Raw genomic sequence first — 17,239 nt, 5'->3', positions numbered from 1 at the left:
ATGGTAAGTGGCAACTTCAATGGGTTAGTATGGAATTCAACATTACATCAATTTAAAGAAAAATCTTGCTGCATCAAACCAAAGTTCCAATAAGGGTCTCTATCTTTTTTAGAATTCTAAGTGGTTCCTTAAGGATTACAAAGTGATTCATTTTGAAAAAGCAAGGTCACCTAATTTTCTTATATACTATGGTCTATTTTGAAATTATTCCATGGATTTTTACCAAGCCACGTAAGTGAAGTCAACAACCTCATCCAATGTGTAAGATGACCAATGGTCTTTGGATCCCAAAAGAGACTAATATGCATCAATTGGTATATCATAAATTCTTTGAATGAAAAGTTGCATAATAAGCACCACCTCGCTTCTGTAAATGACCAAAATAACCTAAAACAATGAAACTTGCGCGACTTCAACACACTTAAATATGCACTTTAGCTACAACATTACAAATCCAACCACTACCATGAGTTATCTATGTTAAGGACAAATACACTATCAAGGGAAACTATTAACCCTTGCCAACACCCATGCATTTCCTAGTGACTTATAGACTAAGTCACAATGAGCACAAAGTCATGGAGTCAAGCAGTAGGCACTAACTACTACCACTATTTTGTTACTAGCCATAGATGAAAAGGAACAATGAGATTTCGCTCCAAAAAAAAAAAGCTAACCTCATGGTAAGAAAGTTTTGTAAAAGTCTTTACTACTACTAAAAGTGGACAAAAAGATTGATGTCTTAGACAATGGTGCATTAGAGCCTATACATTGTGTACATCAAGCTTAAACGCTTCTCCCCTCCTTTCTTGCATTGTTTAACTTCTCCATCTTAAGTGGAGAAACACCAATAAAATTGGAAGCACATTGTGATATCCACCTATGAATAAGGCATCATCAAGAGATGGGTGGCTTGTATGTTTGGAGGAATCAGCGTAGCTAGATTTCAGTAGTCAATGGTCCACACAGGCATAAATTGGATATAAGGTGTGTAATCATATTGAGGATGAGCATAGAAAGCATAATGAAGAGAATGTAATTATTGGGAAGATAAAAGCAACTAGAACAATAAAGGATTGACTACACTACAAACATGCCATCCTTAATTATGGTCATGTCAGTTTATAACCTATTTTCCTTGCAACAGCAATCCAAGTCATAGTATGCTTGACAGGAAATAACTCCTCTCAAACAATGCACACTTGATAATTCAAGACATACTAAGCAATCCACAACAATACCCTAACATAATTCATGTACTTTTTGAAACACCAAAATCTTTTCATAATTCCATGCCTGTTGTTAAACACTCCGACCAAGAAATATAGCCAATTCTTACTTCAAAGGAGCCAGAGCAATCAAATGCAATATTTTGGCTCCTGGAACACTGTATGTGATACACTCTCCCTCCCAAAAGAAACATGGCCAAATCATACTTCAAAGGAGCGAAAGCAATCACAAGCAAGATTTTGGCTTCTGCACACAGTCAAAGCTCGAGAACTATATCTAGTCAATAAGGTAAGTATAACATGCATACTAGGAAATTTGTTATCAAAATAACTCTTTGTTTTTTATAAATTCGCATCTTTTGTACAAAGTTTAGTATGTGCCTGATGTGAGACACAATGTTCCCTTTACTAGTATAAAACATATTTATGGTTTGAGCTAACGAATACGAGAAGAGCATTGCTATCCCCAACCACCATGGGAACACAAGTGAGACACAATGTTCCCTTTACTAGTATAAAACATATTTATGGTTTGAGCTAACGAATACGAGAAGAGCATTGCTATCCCCAACCACCATGGGAACACAATCAGCCTGTATAATAACCATTTGACCTAGAATATTGTTGTCTGACAAACTTTGGTTTGAAAAAGGTTCCCGCCTTACATGAAGAGTTGGATATTTCACAACTGGTATACATGATTCCCACCCAAATCTTGAGTTATGCCCCTCGAATCATGGACTACAGATGACTTCCCTCCACAACATGATTAAAATATTGCAAATGATAATCAAACAATTACAACTTGGTCAGATGTCCCTCACATGGCCCCTTGGTAATTGAGGAGAAATTTAATCTACTGCACCTCTTTAGTACTACAAAAAGCAGTTTTAGACCATACTCAGCAGACCATCAAAAACTGCAGTCTGTGTCCCAATCATGACTAGATTATGTTCTTTGATGTAGAATCGCTGAGTTGGAAGGCCTCTGTGACGCCAGTTTACAAGCTCATTCCAAAATATTATTGGAATGGCCTATTCCTGTAGTAAACTGAAATAACCTTCCATATAAAGTGCAGCTGTCAATTTATAATGCTTACTGCAACCAGCGAGGGTAACTACAGAGTACTAAAGAATGTGTCAATAGTTAAGACAGCGGAAGGTTACTGAGTGGCACCATTTGTGATGACTGACTCGTTAGCTGAAAGGTTATCCTATATTCAGACACACAAAGTTTAGGACCATTTTTAAACAATTCTTCATCGATCTGGTCAAAGGCAAAGCTTATTTTATGAATACAAAAACATTCAAACCTGTGGTTTTGACTTTTTTTGTTTGGGACCCTTGCCAGCAGGGGTTGCTTCCTGCTGAAATGGCAAGAATTTTACGCCACACGTGAAGGGCTGTAGAACCTCTGGAATCTCAACACCGTCCTTAGTTTGGTAAGTCTCTAGAATGCAGCATATTGTCCTCTCAGTAGCTGTTAGTGTAGAATTGAGAAGGTGGACATACTGCTTTACTTTATCATTCCCCTGCCATTAAGAAGCCTGAAAATTCAACAGACTTGTCCCAAACAGAAAAAGACAACAGAATGAAAATAAAATACTAAAATTGGTGTTGAAACTCACTGCTGTCTGGCCATAACGGATCTCGAGGTTTCGAGACTGGTAGTCAGTGCAATTGGAACAGGAAACAAGCTCCCTAAATGTTTTTGATGCAGGAAACCATGCCTCAAGGTCATACTTCTTTGCTGCAGCATCATTTAATGCACCAGACACTATAGAAACAACTCTGTATGGCAATCCAAGCTGAAAACATAGATGATAAAAAGTTACAATCCACCCTCACAAAAGTTCATGGCCAAACTCAAAGCATTAGATGTCATGAATCAGTTTTGAATATGCCATAGCCTAAGGTGCCCAGAAATGAGATTCTGAATCCATACTGCCTATCTGAAGGAACATTAGCAGCTCTTCCTAAGTTCCTGATATTTGCTTGTTCATTGGAGAACAACACCTTTGAAAAACACAAACCATGAAAGACAAATTATTGCAGCCATTATGTCTACATTCTTAGGTTTAATCAAGTGAACTTTGACATTTCTTTTATGAAAATCCTAGAAGAACTGTAATACTTTTCTCTTTTAGACCTATGTTCTTTTGTTCCTTTTTTGTGCAGGGCAGTAAATCTGTCTATCCGTTGCTGTTTCCCTATGGGTGGATACCTGTGCAAGCATGCGCAACCACATTCAATCTCAAGACATCCAAAGCCAAAGTATTTCCCACGCATGTGCATCTAACAAACCTTGTGCAATGCATGCACTCCCATACATATAAAAGAAACGGAGACAAAGCAATGATGCATTCAAATAGAGAACAACCTCAACGCCACATTTATCTGCATACGTGATCTTCTCATAAAGGATGCTATATATTATGCACATCCACCAGATTGAACTGGTTGTCATCATAGAATTGACTAGGAAGCTACTACCTGTTGATAAAATTCCTCTGAGTTCTTCAGCATCTCTTCATGCATTTCCCAAGATTTATCTCCTATAGGGCTTGTTATACAGAATTGTTCCACCTTTTCGAACTGATGCACACGAAAGATTCCCAAGGTATCTCTGCCATGTGCTCCCACCTCTTTTCTAAAGCATGTCGAATAACCAGCATACCTGCATCTCATCATTTCTTATAAATTCAAGATTGCATAGTCTAGCATCTCCTTTACATTATAATTAGACAAACATCGAATTATGTAACATTTCAGTTGGTTTAATTAACAAAATCTTTATAAGAAAACCATCCAAGCCTAAACACAACAAATACAGTAGTAGTGAGTTGAGTATTGATTTCCATGCACTTTTCACATCCAACAAATTACTCAGCAGCCTCAGTTTGCTAGGATCAGAGGAAATCTTAAAAGCAATGATACTTAACACCAGAAAAATGGAATCATAGTAAGTCAACATGATATTGAGAATTCATGAGAATGAAATAAAACTAAATGCAGACCATTAGAACAACATAGATGAAAAATGGACCACTCAAGGAGAGACTTATTTCTTAATTGAGCTCAAGAGACAATGCGCTCAAGGAAATAGGAAATCTTATTTAACCAACAAGGTATCCACAGGCTAAATTCAACAAATCTACTATCTTTACAGACATAAAGTGGTTATTATCAACAAATTGGAAGGTTTAGCTCGAGACTCCAGGGAAATCTTTCTGAAGTGTCATGTCAAAACTCAAGAGACCAACACCCAATCACTAGGTAAAACTTAAGTAGCCAGATTGGCTTTACCGGATAGGAAGCTTGGTAGGATGTATCCAATCACCACGATGAAGAGCACAAAGTGGCTGCTCCGATGTTGCAATCAGATACTTGTCATCACCTTCACCAGACACCTGTATTTAAAGATGTTGACCAGGAATTAGAGAATCAAAAGTTATTAAATCATGCATTAATATTTAGAGAATCCAAAGTTATTAGATCGTGCATAAATATGTGCACACATAATGTTGGTGGGTGGTGGTGTGGGTGTTTGCCAATGAGGCTGAGATCAAAAAGAAATTTAAAGAAAGCAAGATTAAGACAACCAACTAAGACCGCTACATGTAAGAGCTGTCAACCAATAAGGATGAGGAACAAACTAAGGATTACACGCACGCACACGCACATACGCAAGCACGTGCACATGGGGGGTAGGCTGCACTAACCAATGAAATTGTCACAATGGTTGCCTAACTAAATAGAATAGTTCCAAATCATGACATAATATTCTCCTGGTCATCATTGAATTACTAACAGGAGGAAGTTCTTAAAAATAGAACATATAGGAGTGCTGTCTAGGTTCCTAATAAAGACTTCATTTGGAGTGACATCTTATTCCATCATGGTATAAAACACTCACTTATTCCTTTTCGCAAACTGAAAGAGAATCTAAACATTATCTTGTGTGGCACATGCCCTATTTATTCAATATAACACATGCATATAATACCAAAATTTGCTGGGACTTTACAGTCACAGATTTGAAACATGCTGTGAGTATAAATTTACTATCTACAAAATTTGGATTTTTCAAAAGTGCATAAAAATTGATCATAATAGCACTCGGCAATGCTATTTGAAGCTATTGAGAAAGTTGACAGTCTTGATCAATTTGGAATTATGTTGGTACAATTTTCTAAAACTTTGAGATGATTTTGATTAGGATCATTAAAAGTTTCGTATAAAATGGTCTCAAAGATGGCCATCAGAATAGGAAAGATGATTTAATTTTCATGCCTTCTATCTTTTTCAATTATTACCTTGTGTTGGTCACCTTTTCCTAAAACAATTTCTTCTGAATCTTTTTCGCTCAAGAAACAAGGTTACATGATCACAAGGGTTGGCCAAGATAAGAGAAGAGGTTAAGTTCAAAGGTTTAGCAAGAAGGAAATTCTACACAATATAGCAGTAAAGCTGCAAAATGGCTAGAATATAGCTTCCACATTCCTAGTACTTGCTAAGATGCAAAGTGATATATAAAGACATTGGCCCATTTTGAGCATTATTAACTTGTAGAACATACTTCGAGGCCCCTTCAAACTTTTTCTCCATTAAGTTATGCTTAGTAGCATTTAGTTTGACCTAACCAATGGAGATTATTCCATGAGCTAGATGTGTGTGTGTGCGTGTGTGTGTGTGTATGCCCCTACTTAGAACAATTATGTCACAAGGAAGTGTGCCTGATCTTAAGCCAGATCTTGAGTCTTGAAAGAGAGCACACTATTCATGTCTCTTAGTTGGACAAAATGCCAAAGGTGCAGCTACCAATTCACACCTGAAAAATACCCTACTTGGGGAGATGCAATAGATCTTGTGTTGATGTTGAAAACGGTAGGAGAAAAAAAGGCCAAGGCTCATTGCCATGGCATCCGAATTTCCGCATGTGGAGGGAGCAAAACGCAATCCTCATATGTTCAAAAAGGACAATGACCCCCTTTATCCCCCTTAGGAGAGGGAATCCAAAAACTCATAAATGACACCTTTTGAATAGGTTGAAGAAGGAATGCTTCGCCAAGAGTGCCAAATAAGGTATCTAGGACTAGGCTACTATGAAGGGAGGAAAACACAATACTCCAAGCAAGTACCAAATGTGACCTTCCAATGATGAGTTAACAAGGGGTGGGAGGAAGCGGTATCACAAATGATCTCCTTGATTGTTCTAGTGGAATCTCTATCCATAGAGTCATGTAAGGGAGTGGAAATGTGCAACTCTTTAGAAGATGCAACAAATTGCATCTCTTGATAGAGCAAAATCCAAAGCCAAAGGTGCCTCTATCATGAGGACATGTATTTTTGAAACCTCACTTAACATGTGGATTAATTTTTAATCACATGGTTAAGTGAATGTTGCACATATAAGGTGTAACTGGAATTAGAGTAAATTTGCGAGCCTAAGACCTAAGAAAACCACAGATGTCAAAGGCAAAAGTTACTATAAGTTATGCCAAACAGGTACTTGGTGGTATTTGGTGCCAGTTGTTGGCCTAGGTCATTCATTTGGGCATAAGTGTCAATTGGTGACACTAAAGAAGTGGAGTTTAATGATACTTAACGCCAATCTGATGATCAAAGATGGCGCAAAGACACTCGAGAATGGAAGTTACCTAGCCAATTTAATTATTGGATATCATAATTATTAGATTAATTTTCAATATTTCAAAACTAAAAATTGATATTTAATTATGAATAATGCTGAAAAAATCATTTGCGAAGGCTGCCACTTGTCAAAAATGCCCATGCAAGACTGAAAAACGTCTTAAAAAACTGAAGAGGGGCATTTTAGTGGATTCAGCCTGCAAGAGAGAGAGAGGAGATACTGCTGGTTTGATTTGTAACCATTGGAGGACCTTCTGGGGCAGCCAAGGGCAAGCGAAGACCAATCAACAAGTAGCAACATCTACAGGCTATCGAGACCGAGGGGCAGCAATAAATGACAGATTTTCTTTAGTTCTTCGTAAAAAAAAGTCTGAATTTTCTCTCTCCTCGACATTCTCTCTCATCTCCCAACCATTCTACAACCTTGCTTCAAAGATTACAGCATTAAAATCACCAAAGGCTGAGAAATTTCAGATTTCTCTGCTGTAAATCTTAATCTGCAACAAAAATTAGGGTTTAGCAACAACCTTGAGAAGCATGCCAAAAATTGGAAGCTCCAAGACTTGGACGCAACAAGACTGAAGCTGTTTCTAGTCAAATTCAAGTGGAGGGACTAACAAATCAATGAATTCGGGGCATTTTCCATCTCCACCAAAAGGGGTGAAGACCAATTGACTATCCAAATCAAGGGGCAAATCAAATTGAAGACTTGCTGGTCATTTTGGACAACAAGGGAAGTTGGAATACCGAAAGGGATTGGGAGACTTAGATTCAGTAGGGCTGAAGATGTTTTTAGTCAAATTCAAGAGAAGAGACCAGCAAATCAATAAATTTGGGGCATTTTCCATCTCCATCAAAGCAAGTAAAGACCAATTGACTGCGCGAATCAAGGGGTATCAGATTGAAGACTTGCTGGTCATTTTGGACAGCAAGGAGAGTTGGAATACCGAAAGGGATTGGGAGAATCCCATTGTACATCAACTTCTTTAATTAAGTTAAATAAATACCGAAAGGGGCGCCATTTTGACGGCCAATAGGGTGTCCAATTTCCAGGATAAATGGTAAAGTGTGTATTTCAATTTTGTGGATTTGTTAATTGCTGTAAATAGTGCTTAGTCAAGTTATTTACCACCCTATCCGAGGAGGAAGGCTTGTTTCACACATCATGACCATGGATTCTCCACCTTCAACCATCCTACCAAAGGGATCTATCACATGAGAACCAATGATGAGCAAAGCTCACTGTACCCAAAAGTGGCAATCAAACATCATCATCAGCAAATGTCAACATGGAGAGGAAAACGTCCATCCAACCAGTATAGAGTCAATCCAAGACAGCAAGTCGTCAGCAAGCCAGCCCAAAACACAGATTTAGACAATTGTTGAAGTACAAGGGGGACAAATAGGAAGCTACCGCCACCTCCAAAACAGGCCACCCTACTGTATAGATGGGCCACCCAATAAAGACAAGGGTTAGAGAGAAAAAAACGCAAGGACAAAAGCTTCAAACAAAGCAAATGCAGCATTGACTTACATGCAAGCAGCCAAATCCAGCAAATAAATGCACCACTTGATACCCATGCAAAGTAACAAGGTAGCGATGTCCCAAGGCCATTGGAATGTTGGGCACTGTCCCAAGCAACACAGCAAGGGCAAAACAGAGTAATGGGAGGGGTATCACAATGAAGCGGATGCAAAAGCATATGGACAAGACTCAAAGACAATGAATACCGAAGAAGAGGGAGAGAGAAAAGAGATAGAAGAATACATAAATCTGCAATCAACGAATGCTGAAATGAAAAAGGCAAATATACAAACGGTTTGTCGAAGTATCTCATCAAGCCAATCTCTCACTCCATCACCTAGAATGACAAGTGAGATGGGCAAGCAGGCATCCAGCTATAAATAGGTGGAAATAATGCAATAAAATAAGTAGGGTGGCCAGCAAATTGGCCAACCAGCAATAAATACAACCAACTGCACATAAAATAATGCATAATAATGATGGCCAACTCCTGTACTGCCACCTAGCACTGCCCTGCCCAAAAAAAGGTTCCCATACATGGTGACTGCTGAAAATGCCCAAAAACTAACACGAAAATAAGTAATTGTGCTCGAGAGAGCTGACTATACCAACTGCAGCCTAAGAATCTCATGAGTGGATTGCAAATAGTGGCACTTTCTGTCACATGCATGGGCAAGTTCTGATAGGTGACAGCTCTTTAGTCCCAATCAAAGGCAAAGGCGATATACAACTTATTCTGGATGGGCAAGGTCGGGCTCACACATGAGGGGTGCTATATGTGCCAAGTTCAAGGTATCATCGACTTTCAATGAACAAGATCTGAGCTCTTAGTTTGACAGTCAAGTGTAATAATGACTCCTTTCGAGTTCTTGATGGAGTGTCTTGGTTGGTTCTTTGTGCAAGACATGAGGATAATGGAGTCTACAAGATATGGTCTTCTCTTTCCTTTTCTTCTCTTCTTCTTTCTTCACGAACATAGACTGAGCTATGGCATGCTTGGTTTGGCCACCTCAACTACGAGTACCTTGGCAAGGCAGCTTGTGGTCAACTAGTGTGTGGATTGCCAAAGATTGGGGTGAGCCACCCACCATGTGTTAGAATGAATAGTGTTTGCTAAGGATAGAGAGTGAGTGGTCGGATAGGTGTGTACCAGTGTGGTACACACAAAGAATGTGAGAATGTATTTATACTTAGGGTACGGTACACTTACACCCGTTAGGGTGGGTTCACATATGTGAAGTAATATATACACGGGAGAGCGCCTATAGGGTGCATAAAGGGCCTTTATACCCAAAAACCTCCCACTTAAAGGTCATAAGTGAACCTTTATAACCAACTCCCACAAGTCTAATGCAAAGCTCATGTGGAGCCTTTGCAAGACTTTTAGTGAAAACATCTGCAAGGTTATCTTGTGATTTGATCTTAGTCAGGGTGACTAGACCATCATCCAAAACATGTCTGATAAAGTGATACTGAACATCAATATGTTTGGTACGTGCATGAAACATGGCATTCTTAGCCACGCATACAGCGCTCTGGCTATCACATCTAAGTACAGGTGTTTTGGTGGGCAGCCCAAAATCCTTGACCAAACGACCAAGCCAAACTGCTTCTTTTGAAGCCTCAATGGCTGAAATATATTCAGCTTCAGTGGTAGAGAGTGCTACTATTTTTTGCAATCTAAGAGCACCAAGAAACCGCCCCACCCGTCAATGTAAAGATATACCCGCTAGTAGATTTGTGAGTGTCCAAGTCACTTGCCATGTCTGCATCACAATACCCCTACAGATCCAACATACCCTTGCCATAGCAAATACATTTTCGTTGTGTGCCCTTAAGGTATCGTAAGATACATTTCACTGCTTCCCAATGTGCTTTGCCAGGATTTGACATGAACCTGCTTACAACTCCCACTGCATAAGCAATGTCAGGTCTAGTAGCAACCATAGCATACATAAGTGACCCACAAGCTGAAGCATAAGGAACACCCTTCATGGTAATGGCTGCCATGTCATCTTTTGGGCAATCTGCTTTGCTAAGCTTAAGATAAGGTGAAAAAGGTACACCAAAAGGCTTAGCATTAGACATAGAAAAACGATCAAGTACTTTGTTGATGTACTTTTCTTGTGAGAGAAATAAGAGTTGTTGCTCTCTGTCTCGTGTGACATGCATGCCTAAAATATGATCAACTCCACCCAAATCCTTCATAGAGAAGACTGAATTCAATTGCCTTTTCAATGCATTAATCTGGCTTTTATGCTTACCAACAATATGCATATCATCCACATAAAGCACAAGTATAATAAGGCTTTCATCATCAGCCTTTTTAATATATAAGCAGTGATCTGCACTACTCCTTTTAAAACCATGTGAGAGTATGAAGGCATCAAACTTTTTATACCATTGTCTCTTAAGCTTACATACCAAATGCTCCTTTCCATCTATAACAAAGCCTTCGGGCTGTTTCATGTATAGCTCTTCTTCCAGATCACCATGCAGAAATGCAGTTCTAACATCCATCTGATCAAGTTCAAGATCCATAGATGCTACAATGGCAAATAACACTCGAAGAGTGGTCATTTTGACAACATGAAAAAACACTTCCTGAAAATCAATGCCCTCCTTTGGTGTATAGCCCTTAGCCACAAGTCTGGCTTTGTGTTTGGGTTTGCCATCCACACATTTTATTTTATAGACCCATTTGTTAGAAATGGCTTTTCTATCCTTGGGCAATGTAGCCAAATCCCAAGTATCATTCTGATACGATGACTTCATTTCTTCCTACATAGTTAGCTCCCACTTTTTCTTTATCTCACATGATAAGGCCTCTTTATACGTAAGAGGCTCACCTTCATCTGCGAGCAAAATGCAGTCCAAAGAAGGATCGAACCTTTCTATAGGTCTTCTAACACGTGTAGACCTTCTTACCCAATGATCTGTGTTATCAGGTAGTGGATCCACATCCAAGGGAATGTCAACGATCTCATTGTTTGGCTGCTGAACTGCATGTTCAAGTTGCTGTAATACAATTTCAGGCTGCTATAATTCATTTTCAGCATACTGATTTTGGTGCTCAAGCTGATGTCCAACCTCCCCTTGCTGCCCATTTTCATCTGGCTCAATGATGATACACCGATTGTCATAATCAGCATCAAAAGGAGCTGAATTATTAGTGGCTGATGGCTGCTCTAACAACTGATCATGCTGAAATTTAACTTTCTTTTTATCTGAGTCATTAGATGTGATATTTTTCAGCAGCTGTGACTCATTGAATATCACATCCCGGCTGCGTAGCACCTTTTTTATGCTTGGAACCCAAACTCAATAGCCCATTTCACCTTCATCTCCATAACCCATGGAGATGCCTCTATGAGATTTCATGTCAAGTTTGATTCTACTATCAACAGGTACATGTACATAGCATTCGCAGCCAAAGACTCTTAAGTAGTCATATGAAGCAAGTTTGCCAAACCAAACCTCTTTAGGAATGCCATTGTCAAGTGCACGATGTGGAGATCAGTTGCATATATGCACCACGGTTTTAAGTGCCTCTCCCCAAAACGATTGTGACAGATTAATTGTGGACAGCATGCACCGAATCTTCTCACATAACGTGCAATTCATTCGCTCAACCACACCATTAGAAGACGGATGGTAAGGAGTTGTAAGCTCTCGTTTAATCCCATTGTCACCACAAAACCTATTGAATTCTTTGGATACATACTCTCCCCCATTATCTGTTCTTAAGCATTTACTTTGGGCCTTTTTGAGTATTAACCAAAGAATAAAACTTTTTAAAAGCATCCAATGCCTCACTTTTCTGTTTAAGCAAGTAAACCCATAGCTTCCTAGAGTAGTCAGTGGTCATCAATAAAAGACACAAAATAACGGAAACCACTATGAGTTTTTATTGACATGGTGCAAACATCAAAATGGACTAGATCCAAGATACATGCCTTTCTAGAGGCTCCATGAGAGTAAGGACTCTTTATATATTTACCAAAAATACAATCATCACAAAAGTCAAGCTTTGAACTTTTCACATCAACTCTTCCAAGTGAAGAGAGTGCCTACAAACCCCTTTGGCTCATATGTCCAAGACACTTGTGCCATAACTCCATGTGCGACTGTACTTCAGCAACTGCAATAAACTTTCCAAGAAGTGCCTTGCAGTAGAGATAATACAAAGTCCCCTTTTTACCACCTCTAGTGACTAGCATAGATCCTTTCTATATTTTCCACATGCCACCACCAAAATTAGTGAAGTAACCTTTGTTGTCAAGCTGTCCAACAGAAAGCAAGCTCTTCTTGATGCCAAGAACATCCCTAACATCATGGAGAATCAATTCCTGACTATTTTCTAGAGCCAGGTGTATGGTGCCCATTCCTTCGATATCACATGCATGATTGTTGCCAAGGTAGACTTTTCCAAGATTACCTTCTTCATAAGTAGAAAAACACTTCAAAGATGGAGTTACATGAAAAAAAGCACCACTATCAACAATCCGTGATTGTGACATGAGCTGACAACAAAGCATCTATCACATCTATTTTAGTGATATACATGTCCTCCACTGTTATAGCAAGCGGATCTAAAAATGCAACCAACAAATCAGCATCTTTATCATCTTCTATCTCCTTAACATTAGATACAACATTTGCTTTTTTTATCTCTTTAGGGGTAGAGTTGCCATCTTGTCATTCCTTTTGCCTTTTGCATTAGCTTGCTTCTTACGTTCTTATTCCTTTTTAAAGTACCTCCAATCAAGCTTTTTATGCCCTTTGCGACCATATTAATAACAAGTTACATCTTGCTGTTTTTCCTTGCTTTTGCTGCAATTTTTGTTTTTACTTGCAGCATTATACCTTTTTTCAATTCTTCCTCTTACATTGTAGACTGATCCACTGTTTCCCCCACTTGCCTTGCGTCTAATCTCCTTATTCAGAATAGAACCACGCACACCATCAAATGTCAAGTTGGGGTTATTGCTCAATGACACAACCAATGCTTCCCATGAATCGAGCAAAGTCATGAGCAAGAAGATAGCCCTCAATTTAGGATCAAAAGCTAGCAAACCTGCATCCTGTAACTGACTCAAAATGCTAGTGAAAGCATTCAAATGCTCTAAAGCAGGTTTGGACTCATCAAGCTTCAAGTTGACCAACTTCCGCATGAGATGTACTAGGTTAACAGGAGTTGTATTCTCATAAGTAGCTTTAAGCTTTTCCCAAACTACATAGGCAGTATCAAGCCCCTTTATATCAACCAAGATGTCATCTATGACGGCCATTTTAATGTAAGTAATGGCCTTTTTATTCATTTTAGCCCAATCCTCATCTGACAAAGCAACAGGCTTATGTTCTTCTAAAGCATCATCACAATCCTTTAGAAAGAGCATACCCTGCATACGATCTTTCCAAAGATCAAAACCATTTCCGTCAAATTTACGAATCTCAAAGAGATTCTTTGTGTCAGATGTAGATGCACTTCCAGCCATTTTCAGCAATACACAACTGCAATAATGGGCTGAATGCTTTCAACCAATAGCAAGGTTTCTGAATTGTAGTAGCAAGTACACACTCTTGTACTTCCAAAGTGTCCAAGAAGCAAATGTTTAGCTGCAAACTTCAGTCTCAAGTACTGATTACAGCATGTGCACGAATCAAATCTGATACATTTGCATTAAGGATAGCTCCCACTTCAATAGTACATCACCAAAATTCCCAAATGCTGTATTTACCACTATTTCATTACATAATGAGTATTCAGCAATGCATGTACCAAGAGAAACTGCCCTATTTCAACATTTGAAGCATCCAAAAATATAAAGACTCCCATTCAGCAGTGAATCTGCTGTAGATTTCACTGTCCAGTCCCAACACAACTCAAAAATACATCACCAATGTGAAAAGCCCCAAAATTTCTGCAGTGAATCTGCTCCAATTGCATAAATACATCATCCCGATCATCAAGTGCGGGCTAATGTTGCAGGAATTTCACAATTTCTGCAAAAGCCCCAAATTTCGAGGTCCAACAGTTCACAATTTCCAAGAAATTGGCTCATCCAAGCAAAAATTTCACTTGCATTTGAGAATCCCCAAAAAATTTCTAAGGCCTATGCACTCAATGTCTGCAAATTATGGTCTAGAGATCACTGCAATATGTGTCAGGTACCATATTTGGGAAAAGCCCCAAATTTTAAGACCCAGACTTGCATAGATTTGCACTATGTGCTTATAGGTGTGAACACCTAGTAGAAGGGAGAAAAAACAAGGTGATGAAAAATTAAACGAAAAATGTCGTTGACCTTCTGCCCGTCGATCGTGCAGCCCCGTGCAGCCCGTTCATCGTGTCGCACGCCTGCAGTCCCGTCACGCAGATCGCCCCGACACACAATCTCGTCCAGTCCCGTCTGGCAAGTCGCCCCGTCATGCAATCTCGCCCAATCCCGTCGCGCAGGTCTTCCTTGTCGTCAGTCTGCGACTGATGTTCGTTGCACCTGCCCACGACCAGTCGCTTGGCCCGATTGTTGATGCTACAACTGACGTTCGTTACACCTACCCACTACTAGCTGATACCTGCTCGTCTACTCCTCAAAAACAGCTTGACAGACCGATTGCCTGCTGGCGTGAGCCATTAGCTCTGATCTTAAGGGTCTCTCTGAGGTAATCATCTTCTTTGTGTTTTGGACTTGCATCTGCAATTGCCAAAGCTTGTTGACATGCTCCTCCATAGAAGAAGACTTGTTAGGACTCAAAAGTCCTCATCTGAACCTCCAAAGACACCCCCTTCATCACGATCATCTAATTGTGCATTTGATCTAACTCCAACTAAATCTCCCAACCATGGCTGAGTGCTCAATGCAAGTAATGACAACTAGAGTGCAAGAGAGAAAGAGGAAAGAACGGATATGGGCATTCAATTTGTCCCAAAGTGTTTGTACCTTCATAAACTTGGCTTTCTCATCTCCAGAAGGCTTGGAGGAATCACGAGCTCTAGAAGGGTCTATAGCCTTGGTCACGAGGACTCCAATACGATAAGCATCATTACACAACAAATGCAATAATTCTCCCCATCAAGCTTCTAATCTAAAGGAAGAGTCGATAACACGAAGATCTTACAATCCATAATAGCTTGAAACTCCATATCAAGTTCAGTAGACATTCTAAATGGAAAAACCTACAAAAAAAAGGCAGCTCCCTCTAACTCTGTGTGCTGTGCCGATGCCTACTAGGGCTTCTTGTGCTTGTCCTCAAAGAGTTTCACCTATCAAAGGTGATGAAAACTAAAAATCTGCTCCAAAAGGCTGAAAACACAGCCTTTTCACCTTCTCCAACAATAAAAACCTGCAAAAAAACGTAACTTCACTCCTTCCTCGCGCTTTACTTGTTCGCCTTAGCCTCTGAATGCTGAAAACGCAAACTTTGGTCACAAAGAATCCTCCCGATCAGGTCTGCCCACAATCAATTAGCCCTTCTACATTGCTCTGACCAAAATGAAGAAGGTAAATATACAAACCGACAATTGAAGTATCTCCTCGAGCCAATCTCTCTCTCCACCACCTAGATGACAAGTGAGATGGGCAAGCAAGCAGCCAACTATAAATAGCTGGAAATAATGCAATAAAATAAGTAGGGTGGCCAGCAAACAGGCCAACCAGCTGAAAAAGCTGCCAACCAGCAATAAATGCAACCAATTGCACATAAAATAATGCATAATAATGAGGACTAGCTGTTGTACTACCACGTGGCACTAGCCCTGCCCAAAAAAGGGTGCCCATACATGGTGACTACTGAAAATGCCCAAAAAGTTGACAAGAAAATAAGTAATTGTGCGCAAGAGAACTGACTATACCAACTATAGCCTGAAAATGATGATCTCGGGGATGACTAAATCTCTAACAAGGGGGGATGTGCCCTAAAACATCCATAACAATGGGACATTGTCCCTGTGGGACAAGGACATCAAGTGCTATCAAGGACGAGCCAAGGACGAGATGTTGGGTAATTGGGTGACACGACAAACAACACACCACTTACACCTTCGTGCACTCTTGTTGATCATCTACCTCTTCAATCGTCGTCAATCCATCACCCACATGTAGCCAACCTAACCCCTGGTGTTGCTCATGACTTTGCATTGCTTAATGTTGCCACCTACATCTTGAGCCTCGACACTTGCCTAACACCTGCCTTTCGTGAGCCTATCCCCAACTCACTACTCACCCACATCTACCCACAAAGAGGAATCTACATTGTATGATCTCTCTCTCCTTTGCTTCTTAAGTTCTCACCACTAAGCCTTTTGGAACCTGCTCAATGGTGGCGCTCTCTCCCTTCATATGCCATGTCCACACAGCTTATTCATGAGCACCTCATCATGGTGGAGGAAGAGAAAGATACTCTTAACACATGGTCATGGTGGGATGAGACCGATGTTAAATGCCAATCAAGTGGACGTGGATTGCATGATTGGTCATCCAAGTTATGTCCACATCGACATATAAGTGGGGAATAAGAACTCATTTATTGCAATAACCCGAATTCGAAGGTGCAATTTTGCCCGAATGTCATGCCAAAGAAGAGGCGATAGCTTCTAGAGCATGTGGCTAATCAAAAGGCTCTATTTGCATACAGACATTCTAGGCTTGTGGCAACATCAACAGCATCTCACACATCTCAACCTCCATCTGCAAGCAAGAAGCATTTGTGCATGGCATCCAAACCACGTGTATTTGGTTCACTTATACCACCATTCATATCTAGCATGCCACCTTCGTCCTTGACCACCCAATGCAAACTACTCTTAAGGGAAGTTAAGACCCAAAGAAAAA

The 17,239-nt window shown here is 39.9% G+C and overlaps 1 protein-coding gene across 2 annotated transcripts in view; it reads right to left on the bottom strand.

Annotated features, from left to right (window-relative positions):
- Positions 1 to 17,239, bottom strand: part of LOC148034389 (seryl-tRNA synthetase / serine-tRNA ligase) — a 34,663-nt gene that overhangs the window by 705 nt on the left and 16,719 nt on the right. Inside the window, exons 6-10 of one of the 2 annotated variants that reach the window (XM_087679337.1) lie at positions 4,535 to 4,638; positions 3,722 to 3,905; positions 2,857 to 3,036; positions 2,542 to 2,760; positions 1,811 to 2,442 (exon numbers count right to left, since the gene is read on the bottom strand). In XM_087679337.1, the coding sequence (XP_087535463.1) occupies positions 2,392 to 2,442; positions 2,542 to 2,760; positions 2,857 to 3,036; positions 3,722 to 3,905; positions 4,535 to 4,638 (738 nt within the window). In that variant the 3' untranslated portion in view covers positions 1,811 to 2,391. Of the gene's footprint in view, positions 1 to 1,810; positions 2,443 to 2,541; positions 2,761 to 2,856; positions 3,037 to 3,721; positions 3,906 to 4,534; positions 4,639 to 17,239 lie in introns of those variants that run through there. The other variant, XM_087679336.1, reaches the window with a different exon arrangement.

Source organism: Lygodium microphyllum, chromosome 6 (assembly GCF_053477565.2).
Source record: "Lygodium microphyllum isolate KBCC chromosome 6, Lygodium_microphyllum_v1.1.10, whole genome shotgun sequence".
Classification (NCBI taxonomy): domain Eukaryota; kingdom Viridiplantae; phylum Streptophyta; class Polypodiopsida; order Schizaeales; family Lygodiaceae; genus Lygodium; species Lygodium microphyllum.
The sequence above is the reverse complement of the archived record's forward strand: the minus strand, read 5'-3'. Positions and strand labels throughout refer to the sequence as shown.